The 25,308-nt window shown below is 59.0% G+C and overlaps 1 protein-coding gene across 2 annotated transcripts in view; it reads right to left on the minus strand.

Annotated features, from left to right (window-relative positions):
* TIMP2 (TIMP metallopeptidase inhibitor 2) overlaps positions 1-23,657 on the minus strand; it is a 49,291-nt gene extending 25,634 nt beyond the window's left edge. Inside the window, exon 1 of one of the 2 annotated variants that reach the window (XM_030296787.1) lies at positions 23,639-23,657. In XM_030296787.1, coding sequence (XP_030152647.1) covers position 23,639 — 1 coding nt within the window. In that variant the 5' untranslated portion in view covers positions 23,640-23,657. Of the gene's footprint in view, positions 1-20,211; positions 20,360-23,638 lie in introns of those variants that run through there. The other variant, XM_030296786.1, reaches the window with a different exon arrangement.
* Between the last annotated feature and the right edge of the window lie 1,651 nt (positions 23,658-25,308).

Raw genomic sequence — 25,308 nt, forward strand, 5'->3', positions numbered from 1 at the left:
AGGCAGGGGCGGAAGGGGGCGAGGGTCTGGTCTCTGCAGGGGGAGCTGCTTGTAAATGGCAGGGGGAAAGGGAGGAGGAGGACGAGGAGGCTGCACGTGTGCAAGGGTGTGCGTGTGCAGGCACGTTTGGCACCAGAATCCAGGGCAAACCAATCAGAGAGGGGGTTAAGCTTCTCTTCTCAGGATTCGCGGCTCTTCGCTCGTGGGATTATCAGAGGGGGACGCTCCGGCCTCAGGAAGGGACGCGGGCTCTGCCCGCCTTCCCAGAAAAGGAGGGGCGTTTACACCAAAAAGGTGTGGAGTCACATCTGTGGCCCCCTGCAGCTGATACCAAGATGAGCCAGGCTGGTGGGCTAAAGGAGCCCCTCCCTGGACCGCTGCAGGCTGTGCCGAGCGCCCCTCCACCACCCCTCCCTGCTCTCATTTCTGTGGGCTGAGCAAGGCCAGCCCAGAGGCATGGTGGGAGTCGGAACACAGCACGCGTCCGTGGAACAGCCGACCATCGCTGTGCGGGGCCCCCTTCCAGCACCTTATACGTTTTGGCTCATCTTTCTTCTGATAACCCCGCAAGGTAAGCAGCTATCAGCACCCCTGGTTCACAGGTGGGGAAACTGAGGCAGGGACCGATTAAGAAACTTAGCCCAGATCACACAGCCGGCAAGTGGCAGAGCCAGGCCTATGCTGTGCACGGGGACCACAGTGCCTTTGACCAACCGAGGGCCGCCGGCTCTGGGTAAATCTGATCACGCGGTTATATACTTCCAGTAGGGGTCAGAGTTACGCTCAGCCACTGTGCCCACCACCGCTATGAGCAAGAGGAGGGGGAGAGAAGAGAAAGCTGGGGCATCAAACGCACTGATGGAGGTTTGGTAAAGGGGCCACGGCAACTCAACGGGGGCAAGAGCAGTTTGGGTGTTTTTTCCCCCGATGAATCGTGCTGGGACAGCCACGTGCAAACACCAGAAACACAGACCCCCTATCTCACCACAGACAAAATCATACACCGTATATAAAAATTAACTCAGGGGGCACCTGGGTGGCTCAGTCGGTAGAGTGTCCGACTTGGGCTCACGGTTCATGAAGTCGAGCCCCGCGTCGGGCTCTGTGCTGACAGCTCGGAGCCTGGAGCCCGCTTCGGATTCTGTGTCTCCCTCTCTCTCTGTCCCTCCCCCACTCACGCTCTGTCTCTCTCTCTCCTTCAAAAATAAATAAATGTTAAAAAAAAAAAAAAACCACACACTGACCACTGTGTCAGTTTTGGAAAAAAAATTAACTCAGAATGGATCACAGACCTTAACGTAAGGTCTAAAACCACGGCTGTTCAGAAAGAAACGTGGGTACATCTTCACGACCTTGGGTTAAGTAAAGATGTCTCAGCTACAACCCCAAAAACACAACCAATCAAAGAAACTGATAAAATGCCATCGACACTCAAGACATTTCCCTGCCACGAGACATCGTTAGTAAGTGAGGACACAAGGGACAGACTGGCAGGAAATACCTGTGAGTCACGTATCCAACAAAAAAGGCTTGAATCCAGATTATGTAAACCACTCAAAATGCAGGAAGACAAACAATCCCATTTTTATAATTTTTTTTTAACGTTTATTTATTTTTGAGACAGAGAGAGACAGAGCATGAACGGGGGAGGGTCAGAGAGAGAGGGAGACACCGAATCTGAAACAGGCTCCAGGCTCTGAGCAGTCAGCACAGAGCCCGACGCGGGGCTCGAACTCACGGACCGCGAGATCATGACCCGAGCCGAAGTCGGCCGCCTAACCGACTGAGCCGTCCAGGAGCCCCACAATCCCATTTTTAAACGGGCGCACACACACACACACAACATCAAACCAGACCCTTCCCTAAGGGAGAGGCACACCGCTAATAAGGCACGAGACGCTCAGCACGGACGGTCCTCGGGGGAACGCACACTGAAGCCACAGCCAGGTCCCATCCACACCCGCCGGGTGCGAATTACGGCCATGATTAAAAAGACGGACAATAACAAGTGTTGGTGAGGACGGGGAGGAAAGCAGAAGCCTCACACGCTGCCGGCGGGAACGCAAGATGGTGAGGCTGCTTCGGGAAGGAGTTTGGCCGATGTTTAAAAGGCAAACCCAGATCTGTCAGGCGGCCCGGCAGTCACGTGGCCAAGAGAAAGGAAAGCACGTGACCCAAGACACGACCTTCCCAGGGGAAAGTGGGGAGCTTGGGTCTGAGTCTCAGATGCCCAAGACTGAACTTTTCCCAACACGGGAATGGCCACGGTGGTGTCCAAACGGGGGGAGAGAGGTCTGGAGAGCTGTGGCTGTCCCCTCGTCTGCCTTGGAAGATACCCGCGGGGAGGGGGGAGAGTGTACCCCGAGATCCGGCGGTCCACTGGCTCCCCCTCTGCTCACTGGCCCCGGTCAGTAGTCTGGACACGACTCTCCCACTCTGGAGTGCCCCCCACCACTCCCATCACCCTGAGCCAGGCCCCCGGAGGCGGATACCCCAAAGCCGCCGAGCTGGCTTTCCTGGAGACACACAAATGGATGAAACGGAAAAATCTGGGGACAAAGACGTCTTGGGGACAAAGTCCAGAACTGATAACCAGCAGACGCCCCCCTCGCTGTCCGCCCACGTCCCCGGCTCCTGCGTGCTGACACTCCAAGCCCGACCCCGCTCGCTCACTTAAGCCCAGAGTGTTCTCAGCGTCCTGGGGTTCTCCCTCCGGTCTCCTAAGCCTGCTCCCCCAGAGCTGGACGGCTGCCCGCCCCATGCCGGCTGCCTGCCGCCCCTCGGGGAAACCACAGCCCCGGTCCCTACACAAGCCCGGCTCAGAGCAGCAGACAGAAGGAAGGTGGACACCGACCGGCCTCTAGTGCCAAGCGGACACTGGGCCCATTCTCTCTCTCACCCTCTGCGGCCCCGGCGCGGCGGCCGCCCCCAGGCAGTCGCTCAGACAGCCTTCCGATAGAGACAGGCCCCTGCCAGGCTGCTGGGGGGACCCCGTCTGCGGGTGGCGGGGAAGCGCCAGGCCCAGAGCAGACTCCGGGGCATGCCGCGCCCGTGAGCAGGAAGGACAACAGGGCCACAATTAGAGGCCGGGAGGTGCCCAGACCAGGGGCTCCGACGGCAGGCAGGCAGGACGGAGGGTCTCGGGTCCGTGGCTCCCTCCCGTGTACAGGACGCATAACGCCACAGGGCTACTAAGCGGGGACACAGTAGAAGCCGACCATCCCTCCCACGTGGTCTCACCGTGAGGAGCTCTATTCCTACCCCACTTTTGGATGGGGAAACCGAGACTCAGAGACGTTAAGTAACTTGTCTGAGGCCACACAGCTCAGAGGCAGTACAGCAGGGATTCGAATCTGAGCAGGCCAGACCCCTGATCTGAGACACCTACCCTGCAGCTGAGGGGGGTCAGATCACCCGGGGGCGCCTGGGGGGCTCAGGTGGTTAAGCGTCAGACTCTTCCTTTAGGCTCAGGGCATGGTCTCCTGATTCGCGGGTTTGAGCCCCGTGTCGGGCTCTGTGCGGGCAGTGCGGAGCCTGCTTGGGATTCTCTCTCTCCCTCTCTCTCTGCCCCTCCCCTGCTTGTTCTGTCTCTCTCTGTCAAAATAAATAAATAAATAAACTGCAAGCAAAATTAAGAACTTACCACCTGACACCTGTCCTCTCGGGATTCTGAGGTGCACAGCTTCTGTGCTAAGCGGGCGGCGGGGGGGGGGGTGTCCACAGTGTTTTCCGGGTGCTTTTCTCTGAGGTCATCGAATGAACCACCCTCCCCTTTCCCATTCGAGTATTTTACTTGAACATCGAAAGGCAGGATCTAGCCCAGTGCTTCCTGAATCTCGTAGAGAGTCAGATTTTGATCCGGAAGGTCTGGGGTGAGGCTGGGGGCTCCGATTTCTGAGGAGCCCCCAGGGGAAGGGATACTCTGGTCCGGGGACCATACTTTGAGAAGGGCGGCCCTAGTAGGTGGCTCTAGCCAGTATCAGGGCCTGGATCTGCCTCCTCCCCAGCCCCCTCTCCACCTGAGCCCCTCCAGAAAGACTCCTAATCAGGCTCTCTGTGCCCCCACCCCCGCCCTGACCCCGGCCACTCCTCCTCCGTCCTCGGCCACCATTCCAGCCCAGCTGGTGGTCGGGCTGTGACATCTTCTCACCCACACCAGCAGGTCTCCAGGTGCAGCCCACAGCCCGCCTGCACCCCCGTCACCTGCACTGCCGGTGAAAATGCAGATTCCGGGGCCCTGCTGCCCGCAGATCCCGTCCCAGCCTCTGCAGGGAGGGGCCCAGAGCACGGCCGGCTCACCAGGCAATCACCAGCTCCCAGACAATACCCACCAGGGTCCACAGTCCCCGGCCTGCGGGCTCCCCGCCGTTCCCAAATGCCCCCCTCCCACCATCCGGGTCCAGCGCCCCGGATGCACAATTTCTTGTTCCACCAACAGACACCTCCTCAGCCCTACCCACGTTTCCCAAGCCAGGTCCGGTGGCCCCCTGGGCTCTGTGGCAACTAGAGAAACACTCCTGCCCTCTCCAAAGGCCTGCAGGCTCAGTGCCTGGGTCACAGGGTTTAGCACCTTTTCTTTGAAACACACAAAAATAGACACAGAAAGGCTCCCGTTAGCTGGTGCGGCCAGAGAGGGAGAACATCTCCATATAATTAAGGCTTACCCTCTCAGATGCAAAGTTCATCATTTCTGTCCTCTGAGAGTACACAGAACAGATCAAACTTGACCTCTTTTGGAACACTCCAGATTCTGTTTTGGACGGTAACATAAAGATTCCCTTAAAGGCTTTTAAAATGCATAGGACTAGGGGAGCCTGGGTGGCTCAGTCAGTTAAGCGTCCGACGTCAGCTCAGGTCATGATCTCACGGTTCACGAGTTTGAGCCCCACGTCGGGCTCTGTGCTGACACAGCTCAGAGCTTGGAGCCTGCTTCGGATTCTGCGTCTCCCTCTGGCTCTGCCCTTCCCCTGCTCGTGCTCTGTCTCTCTCTCTCTCTCTCAAAATTAAATAAACATAAAAAAAAATGAATAAGAAAGAAATTAAAATGCAGAAAACTAAAAAAATAACGAAAAGAAAGAAAAAGGCACGTGTAGGGTAAGGTTCCTCTATACTAAGTGACCTCCCCGAATAGAATCTGGGTTTTATAGGTTGACTTTTTTCTCTTTAATATTTATTTTTGAGAGACAGAGAGAGAGACAGAGCATGAGCGGGGGAGGGCCAAGAGAGAGGGAGACACAGAGTCCGAAGCAGGCTCCAGGCTCAGAGCTGTCAGCACAGGGCCCGACGTGGGGCTCAAACCCACGAACCGTGAGATCATGACCTGAGCCGAAGTCGGAAGCCCGACCGACTGAGCCACCCAGGCGCCCCTCCACGTTGACTCTTTATAGCTGCCTATGTCCTCCTCCCTGGTTGTGAGACAGACAGAGAGTGACAGCCAGCGCCCTATCCTCCTTTCTCCAACAGCTCCCAACTCCTGTGGCCTGCCACCCACACAAGGGAGCTTGTTAAACTGTGTCCGAAGAATAAACAGAGTCTGCAGTACGGGGCACGCACAGGCTCTTCTGTGACTCAAGTTCACGAGTGTGTGAGTCTAGCCGTCCCAAGTCCAGCTGCATAGAGAGCCAGCCTGCAATTCCCCGTGGGGACACAGAAAGCCAGCGGCGGCGTTAGAAGGCACACCTCCAGCTCAGAAGATTTTTAAGAGGCTTGAACATCCGACCAAACCTGACAACACTCGATGGGTCGGGAAGACATTTACAACCCACACGTGGGCCCCCCAGCCCCAGCTGCACAAGCGCAAAGCGGGAGCGGCTCGGCAGGGACGCGCGTGATCTCTACCTGTGGCGACAGAGAGGCCTCGGACAAGCAGGGCGACGGTCCGGCCCGGCGCTGCCCCGGTCGGACCCCAGCCGGGCGTGGAGGGGACGCGCAGAGGAGCTGGGGGGCACGTGGAAGAGGCGCGCCCACACCCGGGGAGCCCACCCTGCTGCCACCCCACGGGATGGAGTGAGGCAGCCCGGCTCACGGGAAGGCTCGGTGAACGTCCAAGCACCGCAGAGACGTAAAAGCAGACAATGCAACCCACGTGCACGGAGCCGACAGACGTGTGTCGAAATAACCTTAAGGGGGCAAGAGGTGTCGACAGCCAGCATGTCTGCTTAGCATCGGGGGCAAAGCTTCATAAAGCGTAACTAATGAAATGCTTCGGAATTAACCTAATTAAGAAATATATACACGTGGTTTCCCCTGGGTGGCTCAGTCGGTTGGGCATCGGCTTTGGCGCAGGTCACAATCTCGCGGTTCGTGGGTTCGAGCCCCGTGTCGGGCTCTGGGCTGACAGCTCGGAGCCTGGAGCCCGCTTCGGATTCTGTGTCTCTGCCCCTCCCCTGCTCATGCTCTGTCTCTCTCTCTCTCTCTAAAAAAAAAATAAACAGGGGCGCCTGGGTGGCTCCATCAGTGAAGTGTTCGACTTCGGCTCAGGCATGATCTCATGGCTCATGAGTTTGAGCCCTGCATCGGGCTGTGTGCTGACAGCTCAAAGCCTGGAGCCTGCTTGGGATTCTGTGTCTCCTTCTCTCTCTGCCCCTTCCCCTGCTTGTGCTCTGTCTCTGTCTCTCAAAAAATAAAGGTTACACACAAAAAATGAAATATTAAAAGAAAGAGAAATATACATCAATGAGAACTACAAGTTCACTAAGGAGAAAATCTGAATACTAGAGAGATGTGTCTTCCCAGAAAGGATTCACAAAAAACTAGAGAGTTCCACAAGGGGGGGAGGGGCTGTAGCCTCTCTTCAGGAGAATGAAAAACCTGTCCGAGGAAGAAAACTCCTAAGGAACCAAGAGTGTCTGGAGAGGAGCTTGAAGGAGATGGAAAAGTCTAGAACAGCACGATGTGGTGGTGACGAGTATGAACTGTGTGACCCAGCACAGGTTTCTAAACTCTGGGTGCCTCAGTCTGCTCCTCTGTGAAATAGTGGTAACAGCAGCACCCATCTGCACAGATGCTGGCATTCATCACCAGGAAACACCCAAATGCTTGGCAAGCTACTTGGGGAAGAGGGTGGTACTTACTGTGTGTGTCTCCAGATGACTGAGCGAGACCAACAACACATTACAGGGAGGTGGAAACTGGCCAGGTGGAAAGGAGCACTTGCTAAATGGCTGTCTTGAAATCCTGGGGGTGCCTTGTACGTAGTGAGACACCCATCACTGGAGGCATCCAAGCCAAGCCCGGATGAAACAAACATCAGAGACATTTTAAACTCCATTTCTCTGAGCTCTAGCCTCTAACAATACAACCACTGGGCTGCCCAGAGCCTTGGGGTTTGCCCACTTCCTGACTCTCAGCCAAGTTTCAGAGTGGTGGTTCTTAAAGTCAGCTGGGCTTCTGGACCAGCCGGATCAGAACCACTGGGAGCAGGGGGGAGTCATGGTAGAAGAAGAATCCTGGCCAAGTCCCACAGCAGAGTTTTGCACCCACATCCTAGGGTGGGGCTTATAAATCTGTACACCCCCCTGACCAGCTTCAGAGACGGACACGAGGCACAGACTCTCCCAAACCCGCGGGGGACACCGGGCTAGCCAAGGGGGCCGCTACGGCTGACCCAACCGGGAGCTTCCTTTCTAAACGTCCCTTGACTATGCCAATCATCGGGTTTCCCTGAAACCTCACACCCCCAGGTACCCAGCGCCGCTCAGGGGTCCCCCACGACCGACAGCTGTTCTTGCCGCACGATGACTTCTCCCCATTCCCTCAGACAGGGACCTCCGGCGCCAGCCCTGTCCCCAGCCACCACCACCCATCCGGCTGCATATGGAGAGCCCCGTCAGTGCAGGACTTTCAAATCCGCCTTCTAGGGGCACCTGGGGGGCTCAGTGGGTTCAACGTCCGACTTCGGCTCAGGTCATGATCTCGCGGCTCGTGGGTTCGAGCCCCGCGTCGGGCTCTGTGCCGACAGCTCGGAGCCTGGAGCCTGCTTCGGATTCTGTGCCTCCCTCTCTCTCTGCCCCTCCACTGCTCACACTCTGCCTCTCTGTCTCTCAAAAAATGAATATTAAAAAAAAAAAAAGAAATTCAAATTAGCCTTCTGGACACGTGGCCTGGCGACCCTGACTGGCCCACTTCCCAAGGCCCTTGTAAGACCTCCCCCGCCAAACAGCTGGGCCCACACGGAGCCCACCCCACGACGGATAAGGGGCGGGCACCACTGGAGCTTTGAACGGCCTGCACTGGGTTCTCCAGGTCGCACTGGCCGAGGGAGGCTGGACTCATAGCTCCCCACCTCCACCAGCAGCCCGGCGTCTGCCCCAGCCGGTGACCAGAGGCAGGCCACTGCCGCGGGAACGACAGAGCTGCTGGCCTGTGACATCAGAGCAGGGCTGAAGTCAGGGACGGTGACCAGCCAGCCAGAGGGTGAGCGCCTATGAGGACACCTGTTGGGAGGCTACCAATCACGAAGATTTGCTTCAAGCGGCTGGCATGACGAGCAGACAGACAGCACACACACAGGCACATCGTGAAGGTCGGGGCGCGGGTGCCCTTTTGGGGTTTAAGGAGGGGCCCGGCAGCACATGCTGGTGAGGAGGGCCAGGGGGTCGCTCTTCTGAGCTGTCCCGAGTCAAAGCCGGGGATCCCCAAGATGCTGCCGCCCCTCCCCCTCTCCCCCCCCCCCGGAGAGCCTCTGTCCCCACTCAGGTTGGGGACCTGCAGGACGCCACTGCTGAGCAGAGCTAACCAGACGAGGAGGGGAAGGGCTCCTGGCCCCAGCCCCCTGTGGCCACCCACCCATACAAAATAAGAAAGCAACTGATTCGGGGGCTTGGTTTCTTCCTTTTTTTTTTTTTTTAATCGTTTATGTTTGAGGAAGAGAGAGAAAGAGAGAGAAAGAGAGAGCACAAGCAGGGGAGGGGCAGAGAAAGGGAGACACAGAATCCGAAGCAGGCTCCAGGTTCCAAACTATCAGCATAGAGCCCAACGCAGGGCTCGAACTCACGAACCGTGAGATCATGACCTGAGCCGAAGGTGGACGCTTAACCGATTGAGCCACCCAGGCGCCCCGGGGTTTGGTTTCTTGAGAGGAGAAGGTTACTAGCAGGCACTTGGCTGAATCGTGGGAATCTTGGGGACAAAAGCCTTTGTCTGGGGCCGGAACCTCCCACCGAAGTTCTCAACCACAGTCTGCCCCCTCCACCCCCTTTTTGTTGGGGTCCCTCTTCCTGGTCCTGCGGGTACAGAGAGTTCTACTTCTGCTGCAGTGAATACCCCTCCAGCCCTCCAGCCCCTTCAGCATGGTCTTCTGTACCCACCTCCAGCAAGGGACAAGTTCGGGGTGGGGGTGGGGGGTGGAATAAACACGGCTTCCAAATGTTACAGCTTAGGGGGTCCCTGACGGCCTTCCAGAACGTCCCGGTATGGCCACCACTGTCGAAGACATTTCTCCCGAGCCCCGGTCCTCCTAACACCACCTCAGCAACAGCTCCCCTGCTCTGCGTTGACCTGCCCTGCTCGACGGCATTTCCTCTCTGGGCCCACCACCGGCGTAGGACCAGCCAGCTCAAGCCCAGGCCCGTACCGCTGTGCTCCGCGGTTCGACCCGCACCTTCGCGAACCTTAACTTCGAAAACGACACGTGTCATTCACACGCATCATAGAAAAATTAGGAACCGCACACTTGTAAGAGAACGTCTCATTTCCCACCCCCATCTGAACATGCCGCGTTAAAAAAAAAAAAAAAAATTGTACACCATTTGGTCCCGCAGAGCATCAGAAGCTGTGATTTATTTAACTGCTCCCCTGCTGCTGTGTATGTAGGTGTTTCTAACGCTTCCCTAAGACAAACGAGACGGAAATGAATATCCTGACTGAACGCTGGCACGTGTGCCGAATTCCTTCCCTCAGAAAATGCCTAGATACAGGGCTGCCTGATAAGACGGGAGACTGATTTTTAAAGCCCCCGAGTGGCAAGGCCAAAATGCCCTTCCGAGCCTCTCAACTGCTCGGGTTAAGACAGAATCTTACAGTCAAGCCCTTCCAAGGACAGCAAGCCCCTCAGCCAGATGAACCAAGCCACGGGAAGTCCAAAGCTGTGACATCCGGTCCCATTTCTAGAGACGCGTGCCAGGACCAGGCTCCTTGCATTCCTGGCCTGAGCCCTCAGCTGCGTGACCTTGGGTGAGTCATCCAACCAGTCCCCGTCCAGACAGGAGAGGACAGCGGCCTCACCAAGGCCTCGTGACCAGGAAGGGACACGGGAGGCCCTTCTGTGCTGGGAAGGCCTCGACAGCTGGTATCTTCATCTAAGAGACGTACAATTGGGGGCGATGAGCCCTGGGTTTTCAATCCCTGCCTTCCAGAACTGGTGCACAAAAAGCCAAGGCCGCTATAGATTTGTTCCTTCCTTCTCTGTCCTGAGCCACCTTGGATGAGGGGACAAGATGTACACAACTGGGCGGCCTGCATCCTGGCTCTGCTCTAGCACAACCCTCCCCCCCTCCTGAGATGCCAGGCTGGTCCTTTCCTCCCCGAGACTTAAAAATTGAAGGCTAAATGCTAGGAGAGCTGTAGACAGAAGCCCCCAGGAGAGCACTTGGGTACACACGTCCAACTAATAACCCTGTACCCAAAAAGCAGGGCACCTTACGTGCCCCCAAAGCCAACCGGCCACAGGGGCCGCCACAATCCTCCTGAAACACACACTCTCCTCCGAACGGAACAGGACCCTCTCCACGGACCTGAAGCCCACAAGTGATGCCAAGTCCCCTCTCTCCCGGCCCCTGACAAATGGAGCGCCAGCTCTCCAAAGCACCCTGGACTCCGGGCTGGGACTGCGGCCGGGACGCCCAGTGGCCTTGTGACCTGGGCAAAGGGTCAGGTAATCTTCCTCGGCGTGGCAGCGCCCGGTGGTGACATGAGCCCAGATCCCGCTGGGTACGTGTAAACACGCAAGACACACGGCCCAAACGGTATCACTGCCCCACACCTCTGCGTGCAACACACTCCTGGCTTTATTCTCACTCCTGTCCTTGCTTTCCGCTCTCTTGCACCTCACGGGACCTGGGGGAGGACACGGTGGCCTGGGGAGGGTCAGCCAACGCGGCACGGTGAACTCTCAGCCACCGGGCGTGACCAGCCACAGAGGCGGAGCCGCGGACGGTCGAAGGCACAATCTCTCCTTGGCGCTACGATCTCCTGTGATCATCAAGCACACGGTCCTCCTGACACGTAGCCTCACCGTGAGTCCACCCTCGAGCCCCGAACTCCCCATCCGGACGGGGGGAGGAAGGCAGCTGCCGCGAGCTGGCCCCAGGACAGCCCGGCTGGGCTTCAGAGCTGGCCAGGAATGATGTAGGTTTATTTCCCGCACCAGCCGCGGCCTCTCCCTAAAGAGCTCCGGGACGGAGCATCGTGCTGGGTCTCAGAATCCTGGGTGCAGTGGGGGGACCGACGGCCGTCGAGGCCCCCCTCCCCCTGCACCGCACTCTTTCGCAGAGCCTTACTCAGCGTCTACGAGGGCACGGCCTCCAGAAGTTCAATCCTGCTCGTACGGAAGAGGAAACGGAGACTCAGACGGGCACAGGGGTTGGGATTCGGAACCACTTCTGGCTGGCCTTTCTCCCAATGCCTTCTACTTTGTCTTTTTTCTCTAACATGTCGGTCCGCTTTCTCATCCCGCCCTTGGTGAAGAATCAGCAGTTGAAATGCTTTCTAACCAGCGCCTTCGATGACAGTGACAGGGGTGAGGGCAAAGCCCGGTGCTGCGGTCTCGTGCCTCACCGGCTCTGTGAAGGTGCCCCCAGCCCCTCATGGGGCTGCCAGGAAGGCCCAACCAACATCTCCAGAGTATAGACCAGAAAGGGACAAGTAAAGCCTCACCCCAAGCCAGGTCCTGTCCCCAAGGACACGCCGATGTGATCTCGGGGTCTCTCTGCCCATGGAACGTTCCACGGCAGAAAGCCGAGGTTTCGCCCTGCAGCTCATCTCTGCCACTGTGCTCGCCGGCTCGAGCCCAGAAGGGGGGGGGGGGTGGATTCACCGCATCTTTGAGGTCAGTTCGGGGAATGACACCCCACAGGCCAACAGGGGAGAGGGGAGCCGGCACCAGAAAGCCCACACGTGCAGCCGGCCCTCACGACGGCCCAGGGCTCGGCTTGGGTCCGGCCGGGGCCCAACGGCCCCCGACCGGGCTCTGTGTGCCACACTGCCCACCGCTCGGCTCTGCCGCCCAGCTCAGAAGCCGCTGTGGGCCTCGAACTCCTGGCGCACGGGGCTGCAGCCCAGGACACCGGGTTAGAACAGCAGGCTCCAGAGGCGGGAGGAGGCTGAGGGCCACCCCACGCCTCCCGCTAAGAAACCGCAAAGGGAACCCAGCTCAGGGTCCCCTGGCCCTTGTGAAGTCAGCCAGCGGTGACGGCCGCACACCCCCACGAATGTACTAAAAACCAGACTCCTACACCTGGAACAGATGAACAGCCGTACGGGAACCGCACCTAAGGAAAGCCGACGGAACTCACGGCCCGTCTCCGAGGCGCATGAAGCACGAACCCTTCAGTGTGACCGCTTCTCGGGGGACCCAAGGCAAAGTCAGGCGGCTCTGGGGCGGCACGTGTCCCCAGGCTCAGCGCCCTCACCCGATCACGTGGGGGCCTCTCCTCCGCCTCTCCCCTCCCGAGGGAACCTCACTCTGTCCTTCCATTTCCTTTTCCTCTTTTTTAATGTTTATTTTTGAGAGAGAGAGAGAGAGAGAGAGAGACAGAGTGCAAGTGGGGGGGGGGGGAGCAGAGAGCAAGGGAGATACAGAATCCGAAGCAGGCTCCAGGCTCCCAGCTGTCAACACAGGGCCCTATGCAGGGCTCGAACCCACAGACTGTGAGATCATGACCTGAGCCGAAGTCGGACGCTTCACCGACTCAGCCACCCAGGCGCCCCGGGGGAGAGAATGTTTAAAATGTGAAAGCAGGGGTGCTGGGTGGCTCAGTTGGTTAAGCGTCTGACCCATGATTTCGGCTCACGTCATGATCTCACGATTCACAGGGTCCGAGCCCAGCTCTGTGCTGACGGCGTGGAGCCTGTTTGGGCTTAGTCTCCCTCTCTCTCTGCCTCTCCCCTGCTCACTCTCTCTCTCTCTCTCTCGAAATAAATGAAAATAAACCTAAAAAAATAAAAATGGGGGGAAGGAAAGAAACATAAGACAAAAAGAGAGAGGGAGGCACACCGTAAGAGACTCTTAAATACAGAGAACAAGCTGAGGGCTGCTGGAGGGGAGTTGGGTGGGGGGGAGGGGCTAAATGGGGGATGGGCATTAAGGTGGGACACCTGTTGGGATGGGCACTGGGTGCTGTATGTAAGTGATGAATCTCTGATTTCTACTCCTGAAGCCAGTATTACACAACAGTTTAACTAACTTGGATTTAAATAAAATTTAAAAACTAATAAAATAAAATAAAATTAAAGAATAAAATAAATAAAACGAAATAAATAAAATAAAATAAATTTGAAAGCACTCAGTGCAACTGGGCTTTTAAAGTAAACACGTCCTGGGGCGCCTGGGTGGCTCAGTCAGTTAAACGTCCGACTTCGGCTCAGGGTCATGATCTCACAGTCCATGAGTTCCAGCCCCGCGTCAGGCTCTGTGCCGACAACTCGGAGCCTGGAGCCTGCTTCGGATTCTGTGTCTCCCTCTCTCTCTGCCCCTCCCCCGTTCATGCTCTGTCTCTCTCTGTCTCAAAAATAAAACATTAAAAAAAAAATCGCTCTCCTGCCCGCAGCTTTGTGCCCCTCCCCCACCCTGACATCTAACAGTTGGGGGGAAGGGGGCGCGCACAAAATCCTGCAGTGGGTCCCATTGCCGGGACTCCAGACTCCACTGCCGCACCCGGGCTCAGAGCTGCCTGCCTTTCGGTTCCAGCTTCTCCCCACGTTCTCCCCACGTTCTCCACTCTCCCCTACAGGCCATACAATGGCTGTTTCCACGGTAGCGAACCGGCTCTTGGAGGTCACATAGCCCTCTGAGAATCTGGTGGAAGCCACCGCCCCTGCCTCAGAAAATCCGGGCACGCACACACATACGCGTGCGCACACACAGACACACGGCTTTGCTTGCGGTTTCAGGGCTCAAGACCCGTGTCCCCCGCCCCCCCTCCCCCGCCACCTCCCCCCCAGTCTATCTTTGGATAGATGTCCCTACGGCCCAGGATAGGACCCTTCCTTAGAAAGACTCCACCTCAATGGGATTCTTAGAGTAAACGCTTGTGCAGTCCGCCTTGCTGGGGTCTCCAGAAGCCTAACCTGGGGTACTATTCAGACAATCCAATTTTGGTCAGCTGCAAAACAGGATTCCTCTGGGTCCTGTGCACTTTTCCATGCAATGACAGAGGCACCGAAGGATTCCAGCCAGTTCAGGCCTCAAGGGGCTGGGGGAGTGGGTCCTGGGAGCTCCCAGGTCTGGATGGGGGAGTCAACTTCATCCTACCTGCCCTCTGAGACACAGGTGCTCCTGACCATCCCTCGGTCTGGAAGTCCCCCTTCCCCGCCTCCCTCAGCCACCTCTGCTCCCAAACTCTAGGCATCTCATCCACCTGCTTAACCCCCGGCCGGACACCCCCATGGCCCTCTGTCTCCACTCCTGCTCAGACCCTTTAGCACCAAGACAGAAGTCTGGCCAAGCAGCCTCAAGACCTATCGACCCATTTAAAGTTATGTACAAGTACAGCTGTAAATGCCTATACTAAAGATCTAGAACCTTTTTTTTTTTTTTTTTTTTTTTTTTGGTTTATTTATTTTGAGAGAGAGAGAGAGAATGAGCGGGTGAGGGGCAGAGAGAGAGGATCCCAAGCTGTCAATCCTGCACTGACTGTGCAGAGCCTGACACGGGGCTTGAACTCACAAGCCGTGAGATGATGACCCGAGCCGAAATCAAGAGCCAGATGCCTCACTGACTGAGCCACCCAGGAGCCCCGAGAACATTCTTTTCTCAAACCAAAAGTGTCCTGAGTAGCCCACACTGGAGACAACTGCTCTGTGCAAACATTGGCAGGTACCAGAATCACCTGGACAGTCTTATAAATACCAATGCCCACGAAGGGCCTGGGTGGCTCAGTCAGTTAAGCATCTGGCTCCTGATTTTGGCTCAGGTCATGATCTCACGGTTGGAGAGATCAAGCGTTACACGGGGCTCTGTGCCGACAGGGTGGAGCCTGCTTGGGATTCGCTCTCTCCCTCCCTCTCTGCCCCTCTCCCAGGTGCACACTCCAAATAAAAAATACCAGCGCCCATGCCCCGAGCCACAAGGCTCCAATTCGGGACCAGTTCAGACATCTGCCTTCTAGCCAACTCCCGGGGCCACCCCTGCTGTCATCCTCAAAGGCTTGCCTTGGGCCCCTGGGAAGGGACACAGATTGCACGTGATACACCACAGAGGGGTCATCTGGCCCCTCGCCCCCCTGCTCTGCACCTGGAACTCTCTCTCACCGTTCCCTGGGTGGGTGGTCCCTTTGCTCAGCATACCCCCACGCTGCCGCCACAGATGATGCACCTAACCACGTCTGGGCGCATGGTCCCCCAGCCCTGTCCTCAGATTCAGGGCTCGCACTCTCCCACCTTGGCTCCTCAGCTCTGCTTTTCTCTTTCCAGGAAAACCATCCTAGTCATGGGGCTACCTGCCCTTGGTCCCTTGCGCACGTGCTTGCGGAAGGGTGAGGGAGCGTCCGGTGCAGGGGAGAAGCACTGGCCCCGCCCACCACGCTGTTCTTTCTTCTCTGGTCTCCTCCAGGCCCTTCTCTCTCCTGCTGCGTTTCCCAGGGTCCTCCGGGTAGATCTCTTAGCCACTTGGGAATCTGAGGGGTTCGCCCCCACCTGCGGGCCTCGGGCATCGGATCAGTGGCTCTGCATCTGGCCTAGGGTGGCTGCACGCCCTCCCTCCCTGCCGACCCCATAAGCCTGGGAAGGGGTCCACATCCTTGCTCTCAATGCGCTCAAATGTTGCCACTGGATCTGGACCGTGCGCCCGGCACGGGGGCCTGCCCGGCAGCCCAGCTGAGACAGCACAGAAGAGAGGCAGGGGCCCAGCCCACGGGCCGCTCACAGACCACAGGCCCCAACCGCAAATTCCCGAGGACCGAGCGGGTCCCGGCTGCAGGCTGACACCAAGTCCTCAGCCCACAGGCAGGGGCCACGGTGTGGGGAGAGCTCCCTCCACCCACCGGCCACGCCCGGCACCACCTGCACGCGTGTGTCTAGGATACATCTCCGCCCTCTGTCTCCCAACCCCGGGAAATGCCAGCAGCCCAGGTTCCAGGGACTCCCTGGGGAGAATGCATCCTTCCAGGGTCACTGTCCAAACCCAGGCCCAGGGGCTCCAGTCCCCTCCGTGGCCCCCCTCCCTTCAAAACCTGCTACTTCCAGATCCTAAAACTGCATTCCCCTCTCACACAGGTACTTGATTTATCATTTACCCAAAGCACCTGGAGTGTGGCCATCAGGGTTGGGGACTGCGGGGCTCTGCCCACCCTGACACACCCAGCACTCCCACACCGCCTGGCACTGGTGTCCGAAGGTCCCCTCCTAAGGCGGGGGACAATGCCTCCCGTGGGGCGGAGCCGGCCACGCCATAACGGCTTGTTGAAACAGAGCCCGCTGTGAAAGGGTATACACAGCACCAAGCGGGCAAGCACTCTATAGGAGTCGCCAACGGCAGTTTTAAAGAGCCACCCCCACCCGGCCCCCGTGCACTTAGGGCCTGATTCAACTCACGGGAGTCTTATCTGCCCTGGTCTTCCCGGACACGTGCGTCCAGTGAAGACACGGCCATTTCCGAATGCTCGCTGTGTGTTTTCTGCAGGTGGCCACGGTCTGGCCCGCCCGGCCCGGCAACCGGCAAGCGACCTTGGCGGTGGGCCTTTCTCCGCTCTGCCGGAGATCGCCAGGGGGTTTGCCGAGAGCAGGGTCTGGAGATGGGAGCACCCTGAGAAAGACGCCATCGTGGGCCACTCTTCTGGAGCCACGCGGCCTTGGGTGCTGCCACCCAAGCGAGAAGTGAGATTTTCTTTGCCAGATCCAGGGAGCTCCTGGATTGACCCAGGACTCCCAAACTGGCCAAGTCTCTCAGCCGGCTCAGTATCTGGAGGCTCCCTCCGTGGTGGTACTGCTTGAAGAAAAGGCCCAAAGCTGGTCTGTGGCCAGGTGCCGGGGGCTGGGGGCTGGGCAGGCTTGCGGTAGACGGCCACGGACTCCATTAGGTGGTAGGAGACGGGCCAGCAGCACATGGGAGCAGGGCTGAGACAGGAAACGTTTCCCGTTTGTCCTCATTTGCCTGGAAAGGATGGGGAACAAGGCCTTCCAGGAGGGACCCAGGTCTTACCTACTGCTCCCTTCATCGTAAATTTCACAACCTCATCATGAGCTCCTTTTCCTGAGCACAGTTCCGGTCCTACAAGCTCCCAGAAATCCTTACACAGGCAGGCAGACAGAGATCGGACTATTTCTTAAGCCAACCGCCTCTCGTAGACACCAAGCCAGTTAACGAGCCTGCGTCCAGCCGACAATTAAAGGAGCCAGCACAGCACATTCAAGGTCAGCGTTTAGTAACCCCAGTGTGCGTGAGGCCATCACCCTTCACGGGCCCCTGGGTCGCGGCCACAGCCGGCCGTGGTGGCACGGAATCACCTGTGGCGCTTTTAAAACCACAAGAGCTGAGGTCCAGGCCAGGCCCTCTGTATTTACAAAGGGACCCAGCCTTGAGTGGTCTCTAAAAGAGCCCCAGGCAACTCGGTTCTGGGCCAGAGTGGGGAACACAAGCAGGACTTAAAAGAGAAGCAGACACAGAAGGGCCACGGCCTTCACCGTGAGGTTTCCTCCACGGCCACCCTGGGGTGCCTCGGCTCTGTATCCCAAGGAGATCGAACACAGAGGGGCCGACCGGGGCAGCCGGTGTGTGACGAGCTTCCCCCTAAAATTCAGGTCCACCCAGAACCTGCGTACGTGACCTTATTTGGAAATAGGGTCTCTGCAGATGTGATCACGTTAAGATGATGTCATGCTGGATTCAAGCGGGCCCTAAACTCAGTGATCGGGGTCTTTCTAAGGAGAGAGAGATTTGGACAGACGCGCGCACAGACGGACCCGCGTAAAGACAGAGCGCAGGCTGGAGGGACGCGTCCACAAGCTAAGGAGCGCCAGCGGCCAGACCAAGCTGCGAGAGAGACCTAGAGCGAATTCCCCCTCGGGGCCCCCGGAAGGAGCCAATCCTACCCACACCTTGATCTGGGGCTTTGGGCCCCTACACTGTGAGAGAAGCAATTCCTGTTGTTTTGAGCACCACCCCCCTTCACCCCCCTGTTTCTGGTGATTCTCTACAGCAGCCACGGGAATCTAACGAACTGGGCGTCGCAGTGCAAGTCTGGCGTCGGTTCCCCGACCGGCCTCCGAGCTGAGACGGGGTTAAAAGTCTAGGATCTCCGATGCTTCTGATTTGGAGAACTGGGACACAAATGCCAGGAGATCCAGGCGGAAGAGAGAGGAACCACAAAGCAAGAAGCCCCTCGACCCCGACCCTTTGCTGCCTCAGCTTACTGGGCCAGGACGAGGCCAGGAATTCTCCCTCCGGGGCCAAAGAGTGTGAGGTGGTCTCCAGGGCCAGCCCCTTCCTGCTTGGTGCCTGCGAACCAAGCCCAAGCACCTTGCAAGACTCGGTTCCTTCTGGGCCTTGGGACCATCCTGCCCCACGGCCTGATGGTCAGAAGTATGGCCTCACTCTTAGCAAAGGGGCCTGGCCAGGCCGGGACTCCCAGCAGACACCCCAGAAGGAGGCCGATGTGCATCGCCCTCAAATCCTGCTGAGCACCAAAGCCAAATTGGGGAGCCGACCTTACCTCCCCCCAACTCGGGTTTTATGGAAAACTAGTCCGTAGGCATGGACCACGTCCCACGCCCAGGTGGCCAGAGCCATGTGAGGCCCACAGATAAGAACCCACGAACACTTCCTGGGCTGGCAACAGCTCGGAGGGCCAACTGGGGTGTGGCCAGCAGCCATGGGGGGATGAGAAGGGCATGGCTGACAACAGAAGAGACCCAGAGACCCTGGCTCTGCGTCTGCACAGGTGAGGGCGGCCAGCCCCACCACACGTGGCCTGGCAACCGGATGCTTGGCTGGCTGAGACCCAGGAGCAGGGGGCGGGATAGGGGGCTGCAGTGGCCCACCTGCTGGGCATCTGTCCTTCCGGCTCAACTGAACTTGGCCCAGGAGAACCAGGCTGACCCTCACCAGGGCAGTTGGAGGCCTGCATGGAAACCTCTGGGGCCCAGCTGGTTCCTCCCATTTCTGCTGGCTTCTCCCCACTTGTCCCAGCCTCTGCGTGGATCACACCTAGTCTCTGGCTTCTCCTCCCTCCCTTGCCTGCTCCCACCACTGGGGGGGGGGGGGGGTAAGGAGTCCTGGGGGTAACAGATATTCTCTTGAGGATTCTAAACAGCCACACAACCCCACTTGCCCCACACAGCCTCGCTCTTGTGCATGTCCTGAAAAAGCACTCGCCGGGTGCAAACCACTCAAGGACCCTCCTCCCTCTCCCCCGACGGCCCTGGGTTGGGTGCCCCCTGGGCAGGGTGCAGATCAAGGAGCTGCCTTCGGGGCTCTAGCTGCCTCTCAGGGCTGCCCCTCCGAGCTCAGGGAAGCCGGCCAGAGGAGGGAAGCTTCCACTCTGCCCCAGTTTAATCCTGCGAACCCCCAAACGGGGCTGGAGGGAGGGGCCCAGGCAGAGAAGCCCTTTGGCACTCAGCTCCAGGCCACAGAAGGCCAGCTCCATGTTATCCGTGCAAGTTTCTCCCGGGGTCCCCAGGCCTCCAGCCCCCCGGCGCCGGAACTCTCCCCGTCCCACGCTGTGTCCCCCCACTCTCCCCGCCCCCCGCGCTGGCATCCCAGGGCCCTCCGCCTGCCAAAACCCGATCCGTTCCCTGGCTCCCTTCTCTGGGGCTGGAGCGGCAGCGGAATTTCGGTGGAATTTTGAGGTTGAGAAGCATCTCGGCAGAGAAGCAAAGAAAGGGAGACGGAAGGGGGTGGGAAAAAAAAGTGCGATTTTGGCGTCCACTTGCAGGATTCGAGAAGGCCCGAGGGCCAGGGTCCGGGGCGTGGGCCCCTCGGCCAGCTGCGGGCGGGCGGGGCGCCCGCGGACCCTCGGGGAGGCGGGCACCGGGCCGGGGCGGGGTCGCCGTCCTTACCTACGTCTGCATTGCAAAACGCCTGTTGCGGGTGCACCGGGGAGCAGCTGCAGGCGTCGGCCCGGCGCAGCAGCGTCCCCAGCAGCAGCAGCAGGCCCAGCGCGAGCCGCAGGCTGCGGGCCGCGGAGCCCATGGCGGGCGGGGGCGCGGGGCGCGGGGCGCGGGGCTCGGCCGCCTCCGCCGGCTCTGCGGGCGCTGGCCTCTGGGCGCGCCGGGGCCGCGCGGGGCTCGCTGCGCTCCGCGGGCGCGCCCTCCGCACCTGGCCCGCGCTCGCCCGCGCAAACTTTCCCGGGTCTTTGTCGCGGGCCGGAGAGGGGGGCGCGCGGGGCGTGGGGCGCGGCTCACGCGGCGGCGAGGAGACGGGTGGGGGCGGCGAGGCGGGCGGGCGGGCGGGCGGGCGGGCGAGCGAGCGCGCGACCCGGCGCCGGCGGCTTCCACTGCCTTCTATGGATGCGTGCGCTGCGGGCGCGGGCCGAGCCGGCCTTTTATTGCGCTCCGGGGCGAGCCGGCTCCGCCCCCCGGTGGCGGGCGGCCAATGCGGCTCCGGCAGCTCCGGGCCGCCCCCTCCCCGCGCGCCTCCCGCGCCTCCCCGCCCTCCCCCAAACTCGGCTTTGTTGTGCCCAGACCGGCGGACACGTCTGGCCCCCACCCCCGCCCGCAGCTGCGCACCTGGCCCCCGGCCGCGCCCCGCAGCCCCCCTCCCCCCGGCGCCCCCCGAGATCGCCCGAGGTTGGGGTGGCAGCCGCGGGGCGGGCAGCGCCCACGGGGCCCTGACTCAGCACTTGGGACTCGCAGCCCACCCCTCAACGGCACCAGGCGCCCGCCGACTGCCCCTTCCCCTCCGGCTTGGAGGCGTGCACTGCCTGATTGCCTTCCACCCCTGGGGTCCCTCGGCTAGGGACTGAGCCAAAGGGATGTGTGCGCTTCAGAGCAGGGGTCATTCCCCGCCGCCCCCTGCCCATGCCCCCCTTGGTAGGTGGCCTCAGGAAGCTTCGTGAAGATTCCTGTCTCAAATGCAGGTCTTAGAATTTTAAGTGCGGTTGACCAGTTCAGATGGAGGGGGAGGGGGAGTGGTTACTATGAACAAAACAGGATTTTATATAAACTGGCCATATTTTTGACCAGCCAACAAGAGCCAGTGGGGGGTGGGCCTTGGAGTTCAGGACGCAGTAGGATTGGATGGAAAGCGTTTGCTGGGCTCTGCTCACAGTTTCCTCCCTTAGCCCGCAAATGTGGGGCTGAAGGACTTTTCCCAAAACAGTTCTGTGTTCCAGGAAAGGCCGGGATCTTGGAGGCGCAGATGGCATGCAAACTGTGGCCACCAGGGTCCCCGTGTACCTGTCTGTCACCGAGGCTGCCCCCCCCCCCCCAGCCCCTCTGCGGTTGGTGGTGGTGTTATACACAGGACCTCCCTCCTGCCCGCAGGGCGTGTGTTATCTAGGAGGGCTGTCAGTGCAGGAAAAGGGCACAGTTAAGGAGTAATTGCTCATGCAACTGTGTGATGCTGACTTTCAATAGGAAACTGGAAAATACTGGAAGGCCGGGAGAAAATGGTTTCTCTCTGTTTGTGTGTGCTTTGCAGCACACAACTGGGAGCAAAGATAAATAGGCAGAGTGGTTATTTTTAGCACCCTGACAAACCCAAAGTCACTTTTCCAGCTTTTGTTCGCATAAAATAGAATTGTGTCGTTTTGAGATGGTGTCCGATCTCTAGTCGTGAATTCAGAAAACTGTAACATTTCCCCCCCCCCCATCCTTTCATTGTGACAGGCACAACCAAAATGCTGCTGAAATTTGCAGAATCCAAAATCGATTTGTCAGTTTATGAAACAGACAACCTAGGGGCGCCCTGTCTTTTAGGCAAGACGTACACCTGAGCAGTCAGGTATAGGTGAGGGTGATGAGGATCCCAGAGGTAGGTTCGATGGCCGTGCGAGAGGAGAGCAGGGCCACACCAGCTGCCCCAGGGTGGAAATAAGAGACCTGGTCTTCCTTCCTCCCTTCCATCAACGGTGCTCACTGGAGCATCTACAGAGGGACACTGTCCTAGGAGCAGGGCATTCAGAAACCCACAGAACAGGCAAAAGTCCCATGGGCAGTGGGTGCAAAGACCCCTGAGCCAGTGAAGGAGGGGGAAGTGAGGGAAAAGGGGCCAGCTAGGACCCATTTGCTGTCAGAGGGGCTGGGAGGGGAGGGGACGCACCTTTTATTTTGAGTTTGGAGCTTTTGGAGGGTTTTTAGCAGATGGGCAGCGCAGGTACCTCTCTGAAAGGTTGGAGTGGGGGCAGAGGGCACCAGCAGATCTCAGACTCAGCAGCCCAGCCGCCTCGCGGTCCCACCATGCCCTCCGCACCCGCAGAATGGTGATTGAACCCCCTTCCTAACGGATTGCTCTGAATGGCTGACCTGGTCTCTAAAATCTGGTGCATGTGCTGGCTGTTACTGAGAGCCACCCCACATCGAATGACTCTCATGCGGGCCGAGCAGCCGCCCCCCCCAACCCCCATCTCCATCCACGTCACCGGCTCCAGCCATCTGACTGCCGCCTGATTGCCTCTCTGTTCCTCTTTGCAGCCTTGGCCAGCCTTCCAGGTGCTGTCTTCCAACTCAGGAAACTGAGGCCTCAGATGAGGAAGGTACTGAGGATAGGAGGAGATTAGAACCTGGCTGCTGATGTCAACAGAGTGATCTTTCACACGCCCCATCGCAAGAGCGCTCGCTCTGCTACGTGCTGTAGAACATCAACAGCCAGGCGAGGCTGCGCTCTGACCACGCCCCCAAGAAGGAGGACAGGGTCTGCATGGCTCACATCCATGCAGAGTGGGGAGGGAGGAGGCCCCGGGCCGCCGGTAGCTCCCTCTGTCACCTTTGCTCCTACCCAGCCTCCTCTACGTTGATATTGGGGGAGTGGGCCAGTAGGGGAGCCACGCAGGAGACCTTGGCCCATTCCCCCCGGGGATCCATTCTGATTACGCCTTCTGGACTTGGGCTCGTATCTGCCCCCAGAGCCTGACTCTGGGCTGAGTCTTAGGACAGACAGGGGGAAGCGGACCTGCCGGGCCAGCCGGGGAGGGGGGACTTCCGGGACCCTCAGACCACACTCGTGGGCCCACCACCATCTACCAGAAACTCACAGCTTGCCCCTGCCTCCCTCACCAAGAGACTTTTCCAATGCACGGTCCTCCAGAGCCGCTGCCCGTCCTACCCGTGTCGGGGCACACCCAGCAAACGTGTCCCGGGCTTGGCCTGACAGAGTAAACACTGTCGGGAGCCAGGAGGAAATGCCAATGGCTCCTCCCTCCTGCTCCTGTCAGGTAAACAGAGTCAGAGTGACCTCACGGGCCCCGGGCAGCAGGCCCAGGAGAGCCAGGCTCTGTCCACCCAGCACTGGGAGAGCCCTGGGAGTGCGTCTTCTCCGTAGACTCACTCTCTCAGTTTGGAGGAGATCTCCTGCCTCCTGAGCATGGAGTGTTCTCTCCGGAGAGGCAGCTGGAGCGGAGCTGAAGCCTCCACCTCCTTCCGGCAGGTTCCAGAGAGCCAGACGCTCCGTGTAACTTACAGGCATTACAGTTGGCCCCACATGCCCAGGAGGCTAGATACAGAACAGCGGCGATGTCTCAGGCAGCTCCCGGGTCAGTGGCGGGGGGGGGGGGGGGGGGGGGGCTTGTCCGTACACCTGACCGTCTGGGAGGTTTCTGTGGTTGTGTGATGGGTGGCCCCCAGAGAGGGATCAGGGTCACGACGGGCCCCTGTCCACTCTGGGCGTCTGACTCATGACCATAGAAGGCAGGTGGTACTCCCCCCCCCCCCCCCCCCCCCCCCCCCCCCCTGCCACCCGCTGCATCCGCCCAGATATCTGTCCTCCGTGTTCCTTGGTGGGGCTGTTTACCGCAGGACATCCACGGTGACAAGCTGAGTCCGACTGTGGCCAGAATATGGGCTGTGGCTCTCTGCACAGTCAGCGTCTTAACGACCAGCAGCAGACGCTATAAGGACGGTCCATGTTCCTATTTGCTCATTAATTAAATTATTAACCCTCTGCGGCCAGGGCTGACTTCTCTGCCTCGGTGACGCCGATCTCTGGGCCAGATTGATCTCCGGCGGGGGAGGGGCGCGCCCTGTGCGCTGTGAGGTGTTGAGCAACATCCCTCTTCTCCACCCCCTGAATGCCAAGGGTGCCCCCCCCCCACCAAGTTGTGACAACCAAACATGTCTGCAGACATTGCCTAATGTCCCTGGGTGGGACCAAAACCGCCTGGTTGATAACCACTAGCTTAGGGAAACCAATAAAACCTTCAGGCTCAAGAAAAGCAAAATGCAGGGCAGATCAACAAGGCTCCGTTTTTGTAGAGACACAGTCATGCTCTCGGGAGGTTAGCCGTGCAGGACGGCGTATCCGTGTGTGTCCACATCGGCTCTCGGGGGACACAGGGAGGGCAAGGCGTATTTCAAGGGTTTGTTTTCTCCAAGCGTCCCTGAGAAAACGGTATGCACGGTGTTTCATTTACGTGAAATTACACATATGCGTGGACAGAGTATGTAAGAGGGTGTTGGCCAGAAAGTTCGTGGAGTTTCTCTAGGTGATGGGACCTGGTGACCCAGGATGAGCGTCGTATCCTGCCCCCGGGGCGAGGAAGGCAATTTTCAGATGCAGATTCGACGGGTATCTCCTGGCGCCGAAACCTGGATACTTTCTAGGCTCTCTGCCTGGCTCTCTCAAGGCTTGTCCTGGTTCCAGCTCCCCAAGCCAGGTACTTCGGTGATCCCACGCGGTCACCTACACTCCCTCGGCCCCTGCCTCCCCACGGGGTTTCCTTTGTCACTGTCTGCCTCCTCCCAGGCAGGCGCCCTGTGGGGAAAGGCAGTCGGAGCCCAGGCACCCACCTTGCACGCCTGCCTGGATGCTGGCCTTGCCCACCCGCCCGCCCGCTCCGCGGGGCACAGGTTCCGCAGGCCTGGATGCCGTCCCAACACCGCCTGCCCGTGCTGCTCTGATCCAGTCTAGAGTAACTCCAGAAAGAGAGAGGGAGGGTGCGAGGGAGGCTGTTGCTTTGTGAGCAGGCAGCCCGTGAAGTCACTGGCCACCCCTGAGCCGTC

Source organism: Lynx canadensis, chromosome E1 (genome assembly GCF_007474595.2).
Source record: "Lynx canadensis isolate LIC74 chromosome E1, mLynCan4.pri.v2, whole genome shotgun sequence".
NCBI lineage: Eukaryota > Metazoa > Chordata > Mammalia > Carnivora > Felidae > Lynx > Lynx canadensis.